Consider the following 23,729-nt stretch of genomic DNA (forward strand, 5'->3'; position numbering starts at 1 on the left):
TGGACCCAGTGGCTTTCAGGGCAAGGAGGGGAAAGAACTGAACCCTCTGGGGCAGATCTTGGTGGGAGGGGTTCCAGAGCCCAAAGTGTGTGTGTGGGGGGGGGGGGGGCATTTTAGCCTACCTCCCCCAGCCACCCCTCCCCCGCCGCTGCCACCGCCGCAAGGTACCTGTGCTGGCGGAGGTACCCGGGACATCAGGAAGAAGAAAGCACAGATCAGTGAATGCGGCGTGCCTGCATGTTCCTTTAAGTGAAACGGAGCATGCTCTGTTTCACTTAAAGGAACATGCAGGACGTCAGGACTCGAGAAAGCACAGATCGGTGAATGCAGTGCGCCGGAGACCAGTGCTGAAGACGGCTTCGGCTGGTGGGGGTTGGGGACCCTGCTAGCAAAACCAGGGGCCCGGACTAAATCTGTGGGGGCCCTTGCTCCTGTGGCTCCACCTAGCTACGACCCTGTTCTGGGATGACCAAGAGTGTTCTGGAAGTGGAACTATTTCACTCCAAGAGACAAAGGGATCTGCTAAGAGGACTTATAAGCCAAGGAGTCCTAGAAAAGAGAACTTGATCTTTTTGGAGATCTGGATTTGGTCTGCAGCATGATAGTAGTGGCTTGTATTTTAGCTTACACTGTGGTGTAGGTGGTATAGTTTATATTCTATAGCTATAGTGGGTTATATTTCTTCAGGGAAAGTACTTCTCAAAGCCTGATCAGGTAAAAAGTACCTTGGCTAGGGAGAGGTTTATATATATATATATATATTCTGCACTTGAATTTGGGCTTTCTTTTCTTTAGGAAGATGGTATCAGAAGCAGCCCTAAAATAGATGGCTGAATAGATACAAGCTTGTTCTTTTGGCCGCTGTCAGTGACAGGGTGCTGGGCTCGATGGACCCTTGGTCTGGCCCAGCATGGCGATGCTTATGTACTTATGTAAGAATGGCTGCTTACCATCATTAAATGGATGGTCTAATGGAAAGGTTTAGTTAGACCCTTATCCGTATGATCAAAAAGTACAGGGAAGCAGCCATTGATATGTGGGATGAAGTCCTACCCTACATATTGTTCGCATATAGGGAGGTGTCCCTGGCCTCGGTGGAGTTCTCCCCCTTTGAATTAATGTATGGGAGACAGCCAAGAAACTTGATGGATGTAGTTAAAGACACCTGGGTAGGGAAAGACCCTGAGGTAATATCAGTCCCTGCATATGGGCAGGAGTTAAGGAAAACCTTGGTACAAATAAGGGGGGCTAGCAAAAGATCACCTAATCTAGGTCCAACAAAAACAGAAGGGTTATTATGATAAGAAAGCAAGACAGCGGGAGTTTAAGGCCCACAATAAACTGCTGATACTTCCCACTTTGGCCAACAAATTATTGGCCCAGTGGCAAGGCCCCTTTCAGGTAACTCGGCGAGTAGTTCTGGACGTATGAGGTTAACCAATCAGATCAACACCTCCTTGAGTGAATTCCTTCAAAAAGGCGGTAAATAAACACTAATAATAAAAAGTAGTAATAATAACAAGGATAAGTAGTTGTCTTCATTCTGGATTTAGGGAATTCCCTAACCAGTCTAGTTTTCAGCATATCCACAATCGACATGCATGAGATGCATTTGCATTCACTGCTTCCATTGTATACAAATTTTACTGTCGAGTAGGATTGAATCAGGCACACAAGTGGGTTATGAGATCATACCATGATGTTGACCTTGCGCAGAAGAGGAAACAGCATTATTGAGTGCTCTCCTTTCTGGTAGCCATGGAAGCCAAACCACTATGGTAAGTGCTGGGTAAGGCCTCCAGGAACTGGCGGGGAAGGGGATTTAAATTAGCTGCCCACTGCATTTTGCTGCTCCTAGAATTTCAGCTCTCTCGGTGACTGACTAATTTGCCTAGTGGAAGCACCAGTCGTGTCTTGGTGTCTTCCAGGCCTAAAGCACAGTTGCCCTCAGCATATTCGCACAGGCTTGATGTCAAGGCAACCTGAAATGTTTCATTTAAAGCACTGGAGAAGTAGAGGCATTACTGAAAGTATTGTCCCTAAACTGTCTCCTGTGCTATCTGCACCATCAAAATGGCTTTGGTCTGACAGTAGTGCTGATCTTCATCTTTCTCCACTGGTGTATCCATCACATTAAAATAACACGGCACTACATACAAGTGCACACCACACACGTGCAGACTGTGAAACTGCTGCAGCCAAGGGCGTAGCCAGACAGCAGATTTTGGGTGGGCCTAGACAAGAAGTGGGTGGGCACCAAATGTTCTTTCCCCCACCTCCAAATCAAAAAAATCTCAGCTGGTGGGAAAATGCTTCTCGCCAGTCTCCACCTTGGTAGTCTGCAGCAGGCATGCACTGAAAACTGAGCATACGAAGGTGCCAGTATTGTGGAGAGCAGCATTTTCATTACCATGTGCTACTGTTGGATGGGCATGAGCCCTAAGTTGGTGGGCTCCGGCCCACCCAGGCCCACCTGTGGCTACGCCGCCTGCTGCAGCACAACAAGCACTGTGCACTGACAGTGCAGACATCAGTGGTTGATAACTATCAACTGTGACTTCAAAAGAATTGGCATTCTAATAGGCACACATATATTCAATCCTGTTACAAACTACTCTATTCTATGATTTATAATCTGCCTAATTCCTTAAAAGATTCAAGACAGAGTGCAGTCAAGAAATCTTCTACACAGAGAAGAGATATAACATTAAACAAGAGTAATATAAAAGCAAATCAGTTATTAGGCAAATCAGAAAAGATGTGTGTTTTTTAACGCCTTTCTAAAACAGCTATGAGACTGAATTTGCTTAATTTGGATAGGGATATCATTTCAGACTTTTACAACCTGGAATGGAAAGTGTACTGTTCTAGGCAAAGTATAGTGTAGCTTAAACAGCCAGCTTAAACATCCCCAAGTAGAAGCTTTACCAGTAGACTCTCAGTTCTTAAGCAAATCTTCTTTATTGCAGTACTCATAATAAACAAAGAAAATCCAACTTACAGTTGAGTTGCTTATAAGAGAATTGTTGCCTTCTGCACATAGAGTCTGTATCTAGCCAACCTCAGAGGCAAGGAGATAGCCAGAACCTCAGCCCAGCTGAGAGGAATAGCTATGGCTCTTAAAGGAAATAAGGAGGGGGGGGGGAAACTCAGGGTAAATAAAAGGGGAATGACTTGGGGAGATGGTGAAAAATCTTGATGGAATTACAGTAGATTTAAGGAGGGATCAGCCCCTAGAACAGCTACTGATCACAAAAGCATGTTAGCAAGACTGGGCTCTCTCACACAGCCCGCAGGGGCAGAAAGGGAGGGCTTGCCCCAGCTCAGAGCTAACAGCCAATAGGGAAAACTCACAAGGAGTCAATCACAAGATATTGCAAACTATAAGAAAAGCAATCCTAAAACACAATGCTATTACACAGACAATGCAACTGAATACAAATAATACTCATATTAAATATACATAACTATACACCCTGCCACTATGAATATGGGGCAGCACAGAAAGGAATGCTCCAACATTGATTGTAAGTGCACATTCTTCATTGTTGGATATTCAAGTCTTAAAGCTGACTGAAAACAAAATTTGGCACGTCCCACCCCTAAGGGAGGAAGTCCTGGAGCAGGCTACAGGCAGCCTATGAGTGCTGCTACCGCTGCAGCGTGAAGACGCCGAGTGGATTTTAAGGGGGGGCCCAGGTCTGATGGGGGTGTGTACATCATGAAGCACCTACCATAAATACGCCACTGTCATTGCAGACTGAATATTATCCTTATTTTTGTCATCAACAAACAGGATTGGGTCAGGCACACAAATGGTGGCAAACTGCTCAATGTACTACAGTTTGTCATTTGTCCAGGAGCAGTCCAGTCACAAAGAAAAAAATGAGAAAGCTGCTGATGTTATAAAGACAAGTTGGCCAGCACAGTTCAACCAAATGCACTGTCTCAGATGGTGGACGAGGCCAAGCAGTAGCTTGAAGTGAATGTATGAAGCAAGAACCAAGTAGCTGCTTCACATATGTTATTTAGGGAAGATTTCATGAGAACTACCGTAGAAGAAGAGGCTCTGATTTGATGGTATCTGCCTTTACTGTTTAGAGAGCCAGTTTCTGACAGACTAATCTTTGGGTTACGTAGATATGGAGCTTCTCCATTATTGATACATTTGTATTGGTTGCCTGTGGAATAGTGTATTAAATTTATTATTGGTACTCTTATTTTTAAATCTTTGAATGGATTATGCTCAAATTGGCCTTATTTGGCTCTTGACCTTTTCCATCTACTCATGCCAAATGTCGTTTTCAGTGAGCTTTAAGACTTGCAGGCTTATTTTCGAAAGAGAAGGACGCCCATCTTTCGACACAAATCGGAAGATGGGCGTCCTTCTCACAGGGTTGCCCAAATCGATATAATGGAAAGCTGATTTTGGGTGTCCTCAACTGCTTTCTGTCGCAGGGATGACCAAACTTCACGGGGGCCTGTTGGAGGAATAGCGAGGGTGGGACTTGGGCATGCCTAACACATGGGGGTCCTCGACCCATAATGGAAAAAAAAGGGCGTCCCTGACAAGCATTTGGAAGACTGTACCTGGTCCTGTTTTTCTTATGACCAAGGCACAAAAAGGTGCCTGAACTGACCAGATGACCATCGGAGAGAATCGGGGATGACCTCCCCTTACTCCCTCAGTGGTCACTAGCCCCCTCCCACCCTCAAAAAACATCTTTAAAAATATTTTGTGCCAGCCTCAAATGTCATACTCAGCTCCATCACAGCAGTATGCAGGTCCCTGGAGCAGTTTTAGTGGGTACTGCAGTACACTTCAGGCAGGCGGACCCAGGCCCCCCCACCTGTTAGGTTTGTGGTGGTAAATGTGAGCCCCCCCAAAACCCACCAGAATCCCACTGTACCCACATCTAGGTGCCCCCGTCACCTGTAAGGGCTATGGTAGTGGTGTACAGTTGTGGGGAGTGGGTTTTAGGGGGGCTCAGCACGCACGGTAAGGGAGCTATGTATCTGGGAGCAATTTATGAAGTCCACTGCAGTGCCCCCTAGGGTGCCCAGTTGGTGTCCTGGCATGTCAGGGGGACCAGTGCACTACGAATGCTGGCTCCTCCCATGACCAAAGGGCTTGGATTTGGTCGTTTCTGAGATGGGTGTCCTTGGTTTCCATTATCGCCAAAAATCAGGGAAGACCATCTCTAAGGACAACCTAAATTTCAAGATTTGGGTGTCCTTGACTGTATTATTGAAACAAAAGATGGGCATCTATCTTGTTTCGATAATACGGGTTTCCCAGCCCCTCCGTCGGGACGTTTTGCGAGGACGTCCTCAGCAAAACTTGGGCGTCCCTTTCGATTATGCCCTTCTTGGATATCCAACAATGAAGAATGCACTTAAAATCAATGTTGGAGCAGACCACTGCCGGGTGAAGACGCCGAGATGCACCCCCTGTAAAAAGTTCCTGGCTACACTACTGTGCAACGGTCAGCTTTTTAAAAAAATGCCAGCTGCTAGATGTTTTTTTATATCCAGATGTTCAGCACTGGGCCATACCTGGACACTGGCACTGAATATCTGGGTATAAAGTGGGCACGGGCATTTACCTGTGGTCAGCATTATTCAGATTCGTATCAGCTTTTTTGCTGTTCTACTTGTATCTGACTAGTGGACTGAATATCTCTAGCGTACCAAGGATGAGGCGGTCCACCCTGGGTGCAGTCAGCAAAGGGGTGCGCCGAGCAGGCAAGAAGCTGTTGGCTCTGCTGGTCCTCTGCCCCCTCTGACGTCAACTTCCAGTTCTGGGGCAGGGTACTGGCAGAACTGACAGCCTTGCGCCTGCTCCACACCCCCCCTTGCTCGGAGGAGGGGGGTGCTCTGCCCCGTGTGGCAACTAAGGTAGGTACGCCACTGCTTATCATTGCTAATAAGTGGGAAACTCATGGCTCCACTGTTGCCTTGGTTTTATCAGGGTGGTCTGGGGGCAGATATCCAGATAATTGCATTGCATTCTGAATATCAGTACTTAACCAGTCAAGTGCCGACTCCGCCCCTGGCGCACCCCAAAAATAGCCGGTTTTGACTTCAGCGCTACCTGGTTATTTTCAGCAGCACTAACCGGTCAAGTGCCACTGGAAATTAGCTGTTAGCCCCGAACAAGTGATTTAACTGGCCAGGAAAATCACTTTAAATATCAACCTGTTTGCTTTAATTTAATAAAGGATGCCTTTTTATATGGTTTGATTCCTTCCTATTTTAATGGCCATTTCAAGATAGGGGAAGGTAAGAACACGTATAGGAAAGGATTAATAATTTATTTTTCCATCACCTAAAGGTTTAAAAAAGCCCAAAACATTTTTTTTGTTACATTTGTACCCTGCGCTTTCCCACTCATGGCAGGCTCAATGTGGCTTACATGGGGCAACAGAGGGTTAAGTGACTTGCCCAGAGTCACAAGGAGCTGCCTGTGCCTGAAGTGGGAATCAAACTCAGTTTTTCAGTACCCCGGGACCAAAGTCCACCACCCTAACCACTAGGCCACTCCTCCACTGTTGCTACTATTTGAGATTCTACATGGAATGTTGCTATTCCACTAGCAACATTCCATGTAGAAGTCAGCCCTTGCAGATCACCAATATGGCCGCGCAGGCTTCTGCGAGTCTGACGTCCTGCACATACGTGCAGGACGTCAGACTCACAGAAACAGAAGCCTGCGCCTTCTACATGGAATGTTGCTAGTGGAATAGCAACATTCCATGTAGAATCTCCAATAGTATCTATTTTATTTTTGTTACATTTGTACCCCGCGCTTTCCCACTCATGGCAGGCTCAATGCGGCTTACATGGGGCAATGGAGGGTTAAGTGACTTGCCCAGACTCACAAGGAGCTGCCTGTGCCTGAAGCGGGAATTGAACTCAGTTCTTCAGTACCCCAGGACCAAAGTCCACCACCCTAACCACTAGGCCACTCCTCCACTTGAGTACCTTCTGACTTTTCAGGCCACAAGACTTGGGAATGACATTTCGCCTATAATTAGTCTGACTGTTTTATAAGGGGAATTTCGTTGAAATGTTAAAACCTTTCTGTTCAGGATGTATGCTTTAACTTCTTTGTAATTTAATAATTGATGATATCTTTTTAATTAATTAGTTGCTTTATTATTGTAATTCCTAGACCTGGCCAGCTTCTGTTAATCGCTCTGAACTCTAAGCATTGTTATTATTATCATTATTTTATTACATTACATTTCTTACATCACACTAACACCTCACAGCTCTAAGCGAGTCACAAAAGGTCAAGAGGCCAGGACAATCCCTGGGAATTACATTATCTGGTTTCTTTTCCTTTTTTGATCATTCCTGTTGCGCTTGGGAAGGGCCATACATGCTCAGATTTACATTTGGTTCTGAGCTCTGAGAGAGCTGTTCCATTCCTGCACTGTTGAATGAGATCACCTACCTGTGCCTGGTCAGCCTCACATTCGTCAGGTAAGTAAGAAACATTTCTGTGTCTCATTTATATCCATTGTGGATATCCTGAGAATTGTGTAATACCCCATGATATGGGCATTACCAAGGCAGCAAGGATAGATTCTTCCAGAGGCCCTGGGAGGAGGGAGGTCCCTGCCAATGGGCTGGAGAGTAAGAGTTGGAGGCCTGCCCAGGGGAGGGGTTGGCAGAGAAGTTGCAGAGATAAAGTGGTTCCCTGTGGTGAGTGACAACATGGATGCAGTTTGAGAAATAATAAAAGGGATTGCAAGGAGGTACTTGAGGTCTTTGGTTGCCTGGACCCTTGAGAGCGTTGGGGGATCCTGGAGTGTAACAGATAACTACAGGCCAAATAGAGGTGTAGTTGCTGCCCCTATAAGTGGTAACTAGAAAGGAGTCAGAGCTTCAGGTTGACCTATGGCCATTTTCTAGGAATGGTTATACGCCCAACCTGTCTGATTTTCAGGATGTCCACAATGAATATACATGACAAAGATATACCTTCATTGTATGCAAATCTATCTCATTCATATCCTGAAATCCTAACTAGCTGGGTATGTTCTGAGGACTGGGCTGACAATCCATGCTATGGGACAAGGAATTTATGCTCCAATGATCAAAACTCTGGCACTGTATGGAACAGTGGTGGAAAAACAACACCGGAATAGCACAGCAAAGGAACTTCCTAATGTTCAACGCTAATGAAATGCAAATTTAAGCACGGTCATAGCGTTGAGCATTAGGGAGTTCAGTGGGAGGATGAAGCCTGGCACCTGCACTGAAGAGCTGTACATTAAGCACAGCTCTTCAGTGCATGCTCAGATTGCCAGAGAGGAGCTGAAGGAAGGAGAAGGAAGAAGTGCCAATTAGAAGGGATACCTGCCCAAGTGAAATGAGTAGATGGAGCCTGTGGTACTGCCCTGGAGAGAGGAGCCAGAGTGCCCCAGTCCTGGTATGGCCACCCTCAATGTAACAGACTCTTCTATGGCAAGAGGGATTGATAGTCAATCTGGGACAGGTATCGGGGAGAAAGGGCAGGATGCAGAAGGTGAGTGATCGGAGGAGTGGCGGGCACTGATGCCAGCAACACCGGTCTCCCCATTCCTCTTCACGGCTCGGCACAACCCTAATGCCAGCTCTGAGGTGGTGTAGGGTTTGCCATAGGAGGAGCCCCCTTGTTTGACGCGCTACCTGCTGAGCATTGGGGAGGTATATGGGATGACCTCTTTAGCATGTATTTGAATGCTCATTGCGCTCAGAGCCGGTGAGCTCGTTTCACACGCTCATCAGCTCTGAGCATTTGGCACTAGAAAATGTCGATGCTAGTCTGGTGCTAATGGTCTCTAGCGCCTGCATTTGCTTCTGAGCTCCACAGTGATGTCTAAGATCAGTGCATTTCAACAAAATCCTCTGGGCACTCCCAACCAGATAGGGTTTTTAGGCTATCCACAATGAATATCGATGAGATAGATTTTCATGCACTGCCTCCTTGGGTTGAGAAGTGCTGACTACAGAGAATCTGGAAGGGGTTGCAAAATCAATTACAGAAACCACCGGAGCTCTGCTTTGCTCAGCGTTATGAATACAGTTGAATCCCAATAATTACCTCTAATCTCAGAGTTCCGTCTTCTGTGCAGGTCATGAGGTAGGTCTTCTGGCCCTTCTGAACTGTGAATGCAGTGGCTATGCCTTCTCTGGGACTTGTGTCTCGGTACAGATAGAGCTTGAACATGTACATTTCTAAGAGTAAATGACCACAAAAAGTTTCATATATTTAGTCATTTGGTACCATATACAGCCCTTCCATCTGGGTGGACAAGAAAAGTGTTTCACAAGTATTCTAATATACCTAGAAATTATGAGGAAAAGAAAACGGAAAATTACAGTTAGTAAACCCAATCCAGACTGCCAGGCCAGGAGCTTCACAACTGAAATGGCCAACTTGAACAGGGGGGCAATTCTAAACTGGGCGCCTCCATTTAGGTATGCTAAGGATGCGTGATAAGAGCCTATCCCATAATGGCATCTGATCATCCAGATTGTCTTATAGAAAACTAGCATAACCAGGTACCACTTTATCTTATATTTACGCACCACCAGTTATACCAGACAAAGAAGTGACATAGCTGCCGTCATGTAAATGTGACGAGGACATGTGTAACCAGTATTTTGTAAGTTACGGGCACAGGTAGAAGTTCCACCCATACTCCACTTATATGAACGCCCCCGTGAATTTATGCACTTTCCCCCGGATTCTATATAGTGCACCTAGACTTCCATGCCAAAATCCAGGTGTATTCTATAACAGCGTGTGTAACTTAACTGGTTTAACAAGCCACTCAGCGTTGTTAATAGCACTTAACAAGCAATAATGAGCCCTAACTGGCAATAATTAGAATTTACGCACAAAACTCGCTAAGCGTATTCTTTAATGCACAGCGCCTACATTTTAATGTTCGCAGGCAAAAAGGGGCATGGTTATGGGCAGAGAAATGGGCGTTTTGTAGGTGATCCAAAATTTACATGTACTGTTATACAATATGGCCCTCTCTGCCTATATCTACGCATTGGGATTTACGCCACATTTTCATTGGTGTAAATAGATTGCATAGTTTTAGGTGCTAGGATACCAACTAAAGACTACAGGGTTTTTTGTTTTTTTTTACTAAAGCTTAGCTTGAGTTATCTGCAGCAGGGCTGATAGGAATAATATGGGCCCTGTTGCAGATAACTCGAGCTAAGCTTTAGTAAAAGACCCTCACACTTAGGCAGAAATGTTTTCCGTGCGGATTTTTCAGGCGCCATATATAGAATCTGACCCTAAGTGACACGGGCCATTACAGAACAGTGCTTAGGCAATTTGTCCTAGCCCTGCTAGCATTTGCGTGGTCGGTATGCAGTTATGCACATAAGTGATAGTAATCTTTACATTTACATACACAAGGAGTATGTACATGCAGCGCTCAGTTATAGAATTGGGAGACAAGTGTGTTTTTAAGCCAACTTTAAAATTAGGCCTTGAGGCTTCTGTTCTCAAGGTATGGGGTAAGGTTTTCCAAAACAAAGGAGCATTCAACTGAAGGCTAGCCTTTGTGCTTAGAAGTGCAATCAATAGAAAACGGAATTATGGGGTCAATGTTCAAAGCATTTTAACCAGACAGGAGAGGCTTTGCTGGGGTGGGAGAGGAGCTAGTGCCTGCTGAGGAGCTGGTGAAATAAAGCCAAGGAGTCTTGACAGGATCCAGAGGGTTGAGTAGAAAGAATAAAAAGAAATAGAAATCAAACGGAGCTTCAAATAAAACATAAAACACATACAAAATAAAACCTTTTCAATCAGCTCAGCTGCTGCAAGAAACACACAGCCTTTCCTTTTCCCTTCATGCACTGGATAAAAGTCACACTGTAGGTAATGATGTTTTGGATTATCTGATTTACAGGTACACCCTGCTGCTGTTTCAGAAATTGATTGTTCTAAAATCCAATAAAAAGAATGAAACTGAACCCCACCCCCACCCCAAAAATGATGCTGCAGCACTGAGTCAGTAGGCCAACTGACAACAATATAACTGTTAGCCATATAAATGTTGAGTTCTGGGTGACCCAACAGGCACAGTAGCATGGTTACGACCCCTGTCCTCACCTTCACCCTCACGTCCCCCCTGTAAGTTGATTATTAGAGAAAGCAAAAAGAATAAGTTCTGCATGAGGGCTGTGATTCCAACTTCCCTCACAGACACCATCATGGCCTCACTCCTCCCTCCCACAGAAGCTTCCTGTTTCCTATATAAACCCACTCAATGGGTGAGCTTACAGCTGTCCCTGTCAAAAGCCTTGGCTGAATTTTTGCCATGGCCGTGTCCCATTCAAACCTCAGCCCCCAAGTCCATATGGACCTTCATGATTCATATAAGTTTTATGCACAGTCATATAAACCATTACTGTGTCTGTAATAGTTAAGTAATTTTTCAATCGATTTTGTGAAGAAAATAGATTTTGCTTTACCGATAAAGGAATTTGCTTCTTCAAAAGTTCAAAATAAACATGCACAACTTATTCTCAGGTTATTTGGTTTCAAAATGCATTAGTTTGTCATATTTGTAATTGTAATATCAGCCCAAATAGTTTTTCAATATATCATAGTTTCTTTTATACCATAACTAACTGTGGGGAAAGGCGCCTAAAAATCATGATGCCCCAGATGATCTTAATTCACCGCTGTTAATATTGAAGAAGCTGTTCAGTACCTTGGTATTGCTGTTGCACAGATTCAAATACTCCACAGCTATCCATGGACTCTGGATAAACTACAAGGGTCTCATGCGTGTTGTTTTTTATTAGAAACTCTTTGACATCGTATGTCTTCCAGAAATCGGTTTCATCATATGCTGTGAATGCAAACAGGAGTAAATAATTAGCAGTTCTGAGCTGGGCGTAGGAGGCCGGCGAGATATTTCCTGAGAGATAAAACATAAACTTCACCTGTCTCAGGTTGACAGTCAATGGCATACAGTAACATTTACAATGGGAGATTCAGTAAATGTGAACAACAGGAAGATTAATTGGCACCAACATAGCTCTTCCCACCTCCACAGAAACAAGTGGAGCTTGGCAGCTCCTACTCAGTACTTCCCACCCTCACAAGACAACACAAGGGGCTCTGCAGCCCCAAAATTGTACCTCCCACTCAGTGGTGTTTTTGGCTGGGCTCTGCTTTACCCCTTCCCCCCCCAAATGCAAAATATAAATACCTGAGCTGCCGGGGATGTTCTAGCCCCACCAGCTGAAGCCATCCTCCTCCAGAAACCAGAATACAGCAGCCAGACTTATCTTCGGACTACCAAAATATGAAAGTGCAAAACCCTTGCGAAAGAAGCTACACTGGCTCCCACTCAAAGAACGCATTACTTTCAAAGTATGCACATTAGTCCACAAAATCATTCACGGCGAAGCCCCAGCCTACATGTCTGAATTAATAGACTTACCACCCAGAAACGCTAAAAGATCATCCCAAACGTTCCTCAACCTCCACTTCCCTAACTGCAAGGGCCTGAAATACAAGACGTTACACGCAACGACCTTTTCTTACATGAGCACGCAATACTGGAACAAACTGCCGCGGAACCTGAAAACTATCTATGAACAAACCAACTTCCGCAAGTCATTGAAGACACATCTTTTTGAGAAAATTTACGGAAAGAACCAAAACACATAAAGCTCACACTCACTGTTCAGTAATACATTAATACATCCATTTATGAACTCTCAACCCTTAATCCCACCACACTCATACCTCTACTCACAGAAAAATGTACACCACATACTTCATATAGCGCCTCTAACTTCCTGTTCTCTCCTTCCACTGTCTCATTGTTCTTCTCAATTGATTGATTCCTTAATGATTTTGATTTACTACTACTACTACTTAACATTTCTAGAGCGCTACTAGGGTTACGCAGCGCTGTACAAATTAACAATAAGGACGGTCCCTGCTCGGAAGAGCTTACAATCTAAAGGACGAAATGTCAAGTTGGGGTAGATAAGTTTTCTGAGAAGAGGTGTAGTGATTAGGTGCCGAAGGCGACATTGAAGAGGTGGGCTTTGAGCATTGATTTGAAGATGGGTAGGGAGGGGGCACGGCGTATGGGCTCAGGGAGTTTGTTCCAGGCATGGGGTGAGGCGAGACAGAAGGGACGGAGCCTGGAGTTGGAGGTGGTGGAGAAGGTTACTGAAAGGAGGGATTTCATCTCGTCAACTCTTCACAATGTAATCCATAACCTGAATTGTAACAAATTGTATTTCCACTATTCATAATGTATTGTAAGCCACACTGAGCCCGCAAAAAGGTGGGAAAATGTGGGATAAAAATGCAATAAATAAATAAATAAATAATTTTTGCCATGCTCAGCAGCCGGCAGCAATGTCCCTAAGCTGAACTGCAGCTGCTGCCGGCACCATGCATAAAAAGGTATCATCTTTCTTTCTTTCTTTCCTTTATTTTGTTTTATTGCTATTTATTACCTTTAAAAATGGACTAACATGGCTACCACACCACTTTATCCTATATAGTGTTAAAATCAAACAAACTGTGAATCCAGACAACCCCCCAGTCTTCCCTCAACAATGAGTGCAGAGCAGAGCTAGGATATTTATTTATTCTTGTAGCCCTCTAGTTCCCAAAAACTAGTTTTGGTTCAAAAATGGCTTACAATTTACAGTTTGGTGGTTATAGTGATGTATTACAATTACACTGTATAGAGTCATTTGACTGTAATTTCATTGACGACAAATAAACCCTCTCAGTACCAGGCAGGGGTGTAGCCAGACCTCGACGGGAGGGGGGACCACAGCCCAAGGTGGGGGGGGGGGCACATTTTGACCCGCCTCCACCTCTGCCCCTCCGTCACTTCTGCTTCCCCGCAAATGCCACCGCTGCTCTTCCCCCCGCTGCTGCTGGAAAGAACTGCCTCTGCCTTCCCACCGCCGCTCCCTCTCCTGCCACCGCTGGGAGGTACCTTGGCTGGCGGGGGTCCCCAAGCCTTGCCAGCTAAAGTTTGTCCCACACTGGTCTTACCTTACTGGTGCCCTGTCTTGATTTCAGTGTCATGCACGCTCATTTTAATGAAACTGAAAAATAGGACAAGGCGCCAGCAATGTAAGAACAGTGCGGGGCAGATGCCTTAGCTGGCAGGGGTTGGGGACCCCTGCCAGCCAAACTCGGGGCCCTGGAGCCAGTTTGAGGGGGCCAAGACCCCCAAAGCTATGCCACTGGTATCAGGTATATTGTGAAGTAATACACCAGGGCTGGCCCAAGCGTTATCAGACATTCTAGGTGAACTTCAGACGCTGATCCCTTCCCTATACTCAAGAATCTCCCCATCGTTACCCTTCCCTTCCCACCGCAGGTGGCTGATGTCTCCATTTCCCCTCCTGTAGCCAACATCTCCCCCTCCCCCAGTTGGCCAGCTTCTCATCTCTCCTTCCCTTCTTGCTGCCACTGCCATTCCCCAGTCCCCTAGGGTTACCATAGCTGCAGAAACGTAAAAAAAAAAAAAAAAGACAGAAAAAAATAAAATGATTGCTACCTTTGTTAAAAACAAATTTAACAAATGGTATGTGTAAATGGCTTTTAGTTAATGAACACATATCAAACAGTGACTGACTTACAGTACAGCAGTAGACAATAATCTACTTTTCAAAAACTTCTGCATTTGAGTTTGAATGAGTCTGAGCTCAAGCGTACTTATCAGAAGAACTTTGGCTGGCTTCTGAGATATGTGTGAAAGTCTTTGCATCAGATATACAAAAAAAATGGGAATTTCAATATCACTATTGTTCAATCTATAGATGTTATATAACACAAAAGAACGGATTAATACAAATATTTTATTCCAAACTATTGAAAACGCTCGCTACATCATAACCTACAAAACTTTAAAAATAGAATGTTGTTCCCTGATATGATTATATCTTCTCATTCTACATACATATGTTGCTAAATCTTCATCATAAATGTTCATAGAAACTTTTTTTTATTACTAGTCCATAAAGAAGATGTCAGTGATGTTCATTCAAACATGCGTGGGATAAACATAAAGGAATCCTGTTCAGAAGGAATAGATCCTCAGGAGCTTAACCGAGATTGGATAGCAGAGCCGGTAGTGGGAGGCGGGGCTGGAGGTTGGGAGGCGGGTATAGTGCTGGACAGACTTATACGGTCTGTGCCAGAGCCGGTGGTTGGGAGGCAGGGATAGTGCTGGGCAGACTTATACGGTCTGTGCCAGAGCCAGTGGTGGGAGGCGGGACTGGAGGTTGGGAGGCGGGGATAGTGCTGGGCAGACTTATACGGTCTGTGCCAGAGCCGGTGGTGGAAGGCGGGACTGGTGGTTGGGAGGTGGGGATAGTGCTGGGCAGACTTATACGGTCTGTGCCAGAGCCAGTGGTGGGAGGCGGGACTGGAGGTTGGGAGACAGGGATAGTGCTGGGCAGACTTATACGGTCTGAGCCAGAGCCGGTGGTGGGAGGCGGGGATAGTGCTGGGCAGACTTATACGGTCTGTGCCAGAGCCGGTGGTTGGGAGGCGGGGATAGTGCTGGGCAGACTTATACGGTCTGTGCCCTGAAGAGCACAGGTACAAATCAAAGTAGGGTATACACAAAAAGTAGCACATATGAGTTGTCTTGTTGGGCAGACTGGATGGACCGTACAGGTCTTTTTCTGCCGTCATCTACTATGTTACTATGTTACACATATGTTGCTAAATCTTCATCATAAATGTTCATAGAAACTTTTTTTTTGTTACTAGTCCATAAAGAAGATGTCAGTGATGTTCATTAAAAACACTGGAGAAGGAGACAAGGGGATCCCAAGATGGCGCTGTGACCGGACGCACCTGAGTCTGCTGCCGAGGTGACCCCGGTGTTTTCTGTTGGTTTCGCTGCCTTTGTGGTCTCCTTGATGGGGAAACGAAGGGGGAAAGTCAAGGAGCATTCCTCGGCTCCTGGGGCGTCCTTGGCGTTGCGACAGACGACCCTGCAGTTTTCCAGACAGCAGCCGGGACCTCGGGGAACTTCGACCCCTTCTGCCGCTCTCAACGCGTCGGTGTCGATTGAGAGCGCTAACGGGGCTTCCCTGAGCCCCGTAGAGCGCATTGCTCCACCTCAACCCGGAAGGGAATTACTGGCAGCCCAAGCAGGAACGGCGAACGGAGACGCTCAGCCTAACCTCCTCGAGGAAAGGTCTGCGGTGATAGAACATGAACCCCAATCTAGAGAAGCACTTTTCCAATCAGCTATACAGGTACTTCCACTGGATATTGTTTCTAAACTATCTCAGGTTGGTGATCAGGTTCAAGCCCTTCCTGGAATTACTGGTGTGGTAAGACCTGCAATTGTGACTTTAGAGTCACTATGGGACATGGTACATAATATCCAAATCTCCATGCAACCTACTTTAAAAGAGAATACTGAAAATATAAGAACTTTTTCTGAAGCTGCGCTACTCCAAGCACAGGTATCTGCACAACAGGCCACTAAAATGGAAAATTTGAATATTAAATTGCAAGAGATGGGAACTTTAGAGAATGTTTTGGTTAAAGACAATATTTTTCTTCATAAACGGACGGAATACCTTGAGAACCAGATTCGTAAACTTAATCTTAGGTTCCTAAACTTCCCTAAGTCTCCTTTAATTTCACCTCTTGAAATGGTCAAGAAATATATGGTGGACATTCTTGGAATGGACAAGGATTCATTGCCCCCCATAACAAGGGCTTATTACATCTGGAACCCACAGGGAGACGATCGAAATCTCCCAAGGGTGGGGGATGGAATGAATTTAACTTCATTTCTTGAAAGCTCACTGGAGATAATTACACAGAGGTCTACTATGCTTGTTACCTTTGTATTGGAGCCTGATCGCAATGCAATACTGAGACTTTCTTTAAGACACTTAGAAAACTTGTTTATGGGCTCAAAGGTTCGTGTTTTTCCTGATATCTCAAGGCCTACTCAAGCTAGACGCAGGGCTTTTTTAGATCTGCGTCCTAGAGCGTTGGCATTGGGGATTAACTTTGTATTACGTTTTCCTTGTATATGTAATTTGATGCTTGAGGGCAGTCAGTTTCAATTTGTAGACCCCAAACAGTTAAAGGAATTTCTTGATGCTAGAGTAGATACGAATGTTATGTGCCCTCCATAATAGCAGGCTGGGATCAGTAACCCCGAGGTATGCAAAGGGAGGTTTTTCTTCTTATTGCCTTTGTAAATATAAATTTTTGATTCTTGGGATCAATTTCTTAATTTGTGGACGAACAGGCTTTAAACTTTATTCTTTGTTTTGTTATTTCCTTGTCAATGCCTATTGCATATTCATAATTTGGTGTGAAATAATGATTAACATTGATAAATAAAATAAAAAAATAAAAAAAAAACACTGGAGAAACAACAACCTCCTGTATTGCTAAAGCCTTTGATGTTCACGGACAATATTGTCCAATCATCAAAAAATCTCGTGGATACTCCCAATCATCAAGGCAATTGTGTTCCATATACAATCAACTTCCTCTGACACATGAAATTATAATTACTGATGAAAACAGATGCTTGGATGAAAACAGATGCTCTACACAAGACAGTGTTTCGCCAACAGGCGTCCTCAGGAGCTGTTCAATATACACCTTTCAGTAATGGTCTTTATGGTTCCTCTAGTCATATTCTCAGCACAATCTTATCAGACAGGAATAAGAGATCCCAACTGCCAGAAAGCGCTGTGAAAAGTTTTGCATGACATATGCTTAAAGTTCTGATGCACGAACAAAATTCCTTTGACAGATACAACAACCAGCAGGGAAACAGAGAGATTAGCAATGCTTTTATCTCTCTTTAGTGCTCCTTTAACCCCTTGCTATATTGAAGCCTTGGTTGGGAGGATCTAGCATGGAAAAAAGTCATGAGTCCATCTCATACTTCAGGATGTTCTGATTCGTGGAATCTTAGTGTGGGGTGGAGTTGATGATTACTATATAAGTAAGGACAGTACTGTAAGATTTATCCTTGGTAGCCTGTGTCTAAGAAGTTTATAACCAATTGGCCCGCTGGAAGAAGAAAGACAGGTACCTGCTAAGCCAACCTTGAAAGATGAGCAAGAGCAGGGTCATTGCTGTTAATTTCCTGAGCCGACCTGCGGGCTGCAGATTGGGGAGTCTCGCCGCAAACCGGGCTTAAGGGTAGGACGCTGTCTGCCTGCAACTGATTTCTTTCAGGATAAAACCCTGAAAGACTTGGACAGTTAATGCTGGATCCAATTCCTGTTGTTGATGATGATACATCAGAGGGGATAATTGTGGAGTACCAACTGGCTGCAGGTCAGGCGAAAGGGGTTTTGCTTGAATGCATAACCCAATAAGGAAAGGCTATATAGTCTTGTGACTATGAAAGATCGAGAATTATTACCACCATAGCTGTGTGCTGAGGAATCCTATGCCAACTGATGCAGAGTTCCACTTATTAAATAAAGGGCAGTTATTTTTCTTGACTCTCCTGACTACTGTGTGATTCCTCTGTGTGACCCGGAGGGACTCTGAAGTGAGTAGGCATACCCAGTCTCCCGAACCCCAAGATCAGCTCACGGAGTTCGCTCCTGACTCTAAACCCACTCGAGTGAGAGGAGCGGGTCATACTCCCATGTGTCCAGACTGACTAATAGGCCAGAGATGGTCTCTCTCATTATGTGGGTAGGTGTGTTGGTCATAGGAACATAAAAGAAAACGAGGATATTTTTCTAAAAATCAAAAAACCTGGAGGACATATCTGAAAAAGTCCAAAAGGAGGCCATGTTCTCTTAAAAAAGGACATATGGAAACCCTACACTTCCCCCACCTCCTCTTGTGCCCACCTGAAGATTAATGAAACATCAGCCCAAGCAGGTCCTGTAAGCATAGATCTGCATTGAAGCTCTGACCTGCCCCCCCCTTTGTCAGGAAGTGAACCTTAGAGGGGGGCCAGATAAAGTGGCACATCAGTGCAGGTATGTGCTTACAGGGCCCACACAGTGCTGATACTTCTTTAATTTTTGGGTTGGCCCAGGAGAAGGTATGGGGTGGCTGTGGCAGGTCCAGTAGCAAGAAGGGAAGCAGAGGAAGGCTCTCACTGCACTGCTACCTCTCAAATGCTGCCACCCTAGGTAGATGCCTAGTCTGCCTCGTGGCCGGGTCAGTTCTGAATACAACTCTACAAAAATGTCATTCAGGACCTAGAGCAAATCCACCATGCCAGTGCTAACTTCCAAAACAAGGACCCTACCTAAAGGCAGTACCTTAAATGTTGGGAAAGCTGAACAAGTCAGATTACTACAAAACTATATATAGAACATTCATGCTAACCGAATACCTGGCCTCGGTCACACACATAGAACACAGATACTAAATACAGAATAAGCGACCACAGACTAGAAATAAAAATACGTAGACAGAAATTAAACTGAAACCCTAAGAAGCCAGACCTTGCGTGTGTGAACACCAGAGAAATAGAAAGAGATGCTTTCTATTTGGGTCAAGTACTTAGGGTCTTTAAGGGAGTGATAGGGAGAGTAGATGGCATGGACGGGCAGAGTGGGTAGGCCATATGGTCTTTATCTGCCTACATTTTTCTACGCTTCTAGATGCACTTCTCCCTGTACTGTGCAAAATAGCAGTTGTCAGGGATGGTGTTAGGGCGTGCAACCTGGGCAATAGCCGTTGACCACAAGACCAGAGAGGGCCCCAAGCTTTACTGAACCTGAAGAAGGTACAGTCTGGTACTAAGCTTTAGGGGTCCTTCCCAGATTTCTGCCCTGGGCCCCAGCCATGTCTAATAGCAGCTCTGGCAGTTGCACATTCCAAAAACTGACATATTCTCTAGACCCCCCCTTCTCTTCCTCCTCTCTCCTGTCTGCTTTGGTGCCCGGCCCCTCACAGGACTCATCAGCTTTCTCTGTTCTTTTGGGGGTCATCCGCAGGTCCTTTTCTTCCAGCCTGCAACACACTCCTGCTCGGGCTTGATCCTCTTCTCCTCCAGCTGCTTCTTCTTGTCTAGACTTGTTCTTCTCTGCCCGTTTGCTGCATGCTCCTGCCCAGACTTGATCTTCTTTCTTTCTCTTCTCGGAGCATGCCTGCAGCTTCCTCTCTGTGCCCAGGCTTACCCTTCTTCTTCCCAGCTTGCTCTGGCCAGGCAGGGTTGCCAGGTTGAAAACATTTTCCCTGCCCAAAGTTAAACCCCGCCCCCGACATAATCAACCCCTCCCCTGACATCACTAACCCCGCCCCCAACGTAGCTGCCAACGTCACTAACCCCACCCCTGACATCATTAACCCTGCCTCTGCGGGGCTTCTATTGGACCAAATTGGACCAATAGAAGCCCCAGAAAAGCGCCCAAACCTGCACCGCGGCTTTTTAAAAGCCGCCCAATTTCCCGCAGCCAGCAAAAACTGCCTGCAACCGGTCATGGAAAGCCACCCTATTGTGTGGGAAACCTGCAGACCTGACAACACTGGCTCTGGGCTCCCGAGTCTCCCTATCCAGATCTTTCTGGGCTGCTCTACTCCTCCTGCCCCCCGGGCTGGCTTGAAATTCACGCCAATCCATGGTTCAGACTGCCTTCTGCCTCCCTACAGGCTATCTGCCTCAAACTCCCCCTTGGGCCTCCTCCTGATTAGCCCTGGTTCCTCGGCACCGGATTGGTGCAGTGGGCAGTTCTTGCGCCAGCCCCCTCATCTGCCTTTCTTCTATTCTCTCTCTCTCCCCCTCCCTCTCCCCTGCCCCTGCAGCCCAGAGTGTAGCTGCAGCACTCCCGGCTAGCGGGAGGGGGGAGTGTGTGTTGTTGGCTTGCCTTCCTCTCCACTGTGGCACCACACTGTGCTCTGCCTGCTCCTCACTTGACCCTCCCCCCGTGACCCAGAGCGCCGCAGCGAGTCGTGGTCTGTGGCACTTCTGGGTTCATGGGGGGTGTCTTCATCGCGGCACTGCCTCTGCCTGCTCCTCTCTATCTTCCCCCTGCAACCCGGAGCACAGCTGCAAGTTGCATCGCTTCCGGGGTCACAGGGGTTTGCTGGCTGGCATCTTCTGATCCGGGTGCCATGGCTCTCCTGGCTTTCCTGTCCCAGTGTCTGCACCCCTGTGATCCAGAGCGCAGCCGTGAGATGCAGCACTTCCGGGTTCATGGAGGCAGGCAGCTCTGTCCCTGCTCTTTACCGCTGCACTAGAGTGTGCCACGGCTCGCCCTGGCTGGCACCGGAGACCCTTCTCTGGACTCCCTGATGCCTGCAGACGCTTCCCCCCCAGGCAAAAAGGGAGGGGGAACACTGTCTATGGGTGGCTCCACAGGAAGATGAGTCAGAGAAGAGCAGAATGTGGAGGCTCTGGAGCTAGCTGCAGGCAGCATGCGTTTATCTGCTACTGGCAAAGAAAACAGGTTTGAAAGGGGGGGGGGGGGGAGCCAGGGAGAGGGAGAGGTGCTGGACCCGCAGGGAGGGAAGAAGAGATGCTTGACCCATAGGGCAAGGGATTGGGAAAAAAAAGAGAAGAGAGATAGTGGCCACTGCAAACTGCACAATTACAATGATAAAATAAGACAAAAACCACAGATAAACTAAAAAGAAAAACAGCAATGTTGCAACAGGGTTGGGAGATTCTGGTGACCGTGCTGATGAAGATAGAGAAACAGAGAAACTAGATTTAAAAGAGCGAAGTATTTCAATAATCACTTACATTGACATTGTTCATGAAGCTCCTGTTTCTCCCAGTTCAGCATGACTGGGATGGACATGGCACCAGTGCTTTGGGATTTGATTTTCACTGCAAAGACAAAACAGAGACACATGGACACTTAATAGGAGCATCCATATTGGGGGTGTAAATGTCCTACGCAATCATTACTACGTCATCCTCTTCTCGCACACAGCGAGATTCTCTTGTGCGTGAGAAAATGAATCACAGTGATATGCATGCAGCACAATGACACATATTTCTAGGTATATTGGGAAATTTTGTGGTATTTTTTTGCAGATTGGGTAATATTTTTGTTTTGTACTCATATAAAATTTCTCTTTCAGAAGTAGGAGATGAGTTAGATTATTCCGGTCAATGCTATGGGAGGTTATGTGTTTGAGAGCAAGTGGGACTTCCCCTCTCATCTCCCCATTCCATAGAGGTGTGCAGCCCCAAAAGTTTAATTTTGTTTAGTTTCTTGTGACATTTACAGAATTTAAATTTTTTTCAGGGTTTTAAAAAAATGTTGTTTCAGGAGCAATATTGTTAGTAGTGCATACTACTTTGGAAAGAGCATGCATTATTCTGAAAGAGTGTACACCATTGGGAAATTGTGCATGCACTTTTCTAAAAGAGTGTGCATTACTGCCTGATAGTGCACATTCTTTCAGTAGAGTGCACACTATTGGGAAATTGTGCATGTATGCACTTTCAGGAAGAGTGTGCACTTTTCCAAAAGAGTGTGCATTATTGCTCAATAGTGCACACTCTCTCCCAATAGTGCATATTCTTTTACGATAGTTGCACACTATTGGGAAATTGTGCATGTATGCCTTTTTGGGAAGAGTATACACTTTTCAGAAAGTGTGTGCATTATTGTCCAATAGTGTACAATCTTTCCTGATAGTGTGCATTCTTTCAGTAAAGTGCGTACTACTGGGCAATTGTGCATGCATGCACTTTTGGGAAGTGTGCACTTTCTCGATAGTGCACACTCTTTCAGTAGAGTGCACATTATTTATGACACAGGAAAATCTCCCCAAATTTGTTTCCCCCCCCCCCCAGGCTTGTTGGGCAAAACTGGCATGAAATAACATGGAAAATTGTATGTTTCTCATGTTTTAAACAAAGGTTGAAATCAAATAATATGAAGGTGAAACAATAAAGATTTTCTGTTCAATGAAAAAAACTCACCAAAAATTATAATATAAAAACATTTTTAATTCATGAAAGAAAGGGGTATTACTTATTTATTTAATTATTGGGATTTATTAACCACCTTTATGAAGAGATTCACCCAAGGCAGTGTACAGCAGGTAAAGTTTAGCCTAAACTTACAGTTTTCTTAACAGCATAATAATAGTAAAATGACCAATTGTAAACATAAATACAATAAGGGCCCTGTTTACTAAGATGCGCTAGCATTTTTATTGCGCGCTAAAAATTAGCATGCCATAATGCTAGAGACACCCATAGGAATATATATGAATATAGGAATATAAATGCATCTACAGATAGCTGAGTAGATTTGCAGGGTTTTTTTTGTTTCATCAGGAGAAAAATTGGTGTAGGTTTCCAGCTGTTTATTATTCTGCTGCATGTACACAGGGTTGGCCCAACCATTAGGCAAGGCTATGTAGTTGCCTAGGGTGGCAGCTTCTTGGGGGTAGTCACAACCAATCAGTAGGTCCTGACAGTCACAGAAACTCAAAGAACAATCATCATATACTTTAACCTGCATTTTTATAGGATTTTAGTGTGACAATCATGATTAAGTTTAATTATCAAAATCTTGGTGGGAGAGGCCTGAAATTAATTGAAAGGGGTATAAGGGTGAAAGTTTGCCTAGGGTGCGCACCACCCTTGTACCAGCTCCACATGCACAGGCTTCTAGTTTTGAGTTCCCCGCACCTTGAATACTGTGTGCAATTCTGGTCACCACATCTCAAAAAAGATATAGTGGAATTAGAAAAGGTACAGGGAAGGGCGCCGAAAATGATA

At 45.3% G+C, this 23,729-nt stretch overlaps 1 protein-coding gene across 2 annotated transcripts in view; it reads right to left on the reverse strand.

Annotated features, from left to right (window-relative positions):
• LOC115482005 (interleukin-18-like) overlaps positions 1–23,729 on the reverse strand; it is a 47,556-nt gene that overhangs the window by 1,327 nt on the left and 22,500 nt on the right. The window contains exons 2-4 of one of the 2 annotated variants that reach the window (XM_030221526.1): positions 21,729–21,815; positions 11,733–11,873; positions 9,095–9,228 (exon numbers count right to left, since the gene is read on the reverse strand). In XM_030221526.1, the coding sequence (XP_030077386.1) occupies positions 9,095–9,228; positions 11,733–11,873; positions 21,729–21,815 (362 nt within the window). The remainder of the gene's footprint in view (positions 1–9,094; positions 9,229–11,732; positions 11,874–21,728; positions 21,816–23,729) is intronic. The other variant, XM_030221527.1, reaches the window with a different exon arrangement.

Source organism: Microcaecilia unicolor, chromosome 12, assembly GCF_901765095.1.
Source record: "Microcaecilia unicolor chromosome 12, aMicUni1.1, whole genome shotgun sequence".
NCBI classification, from domain to species: domain Eukaryota; kingdom Metazoa; phylum Chordata; class Amphibia; order Gymnophiona; family Siphonopidae; genus Microcaecilia; species Microcaecilia unicolor.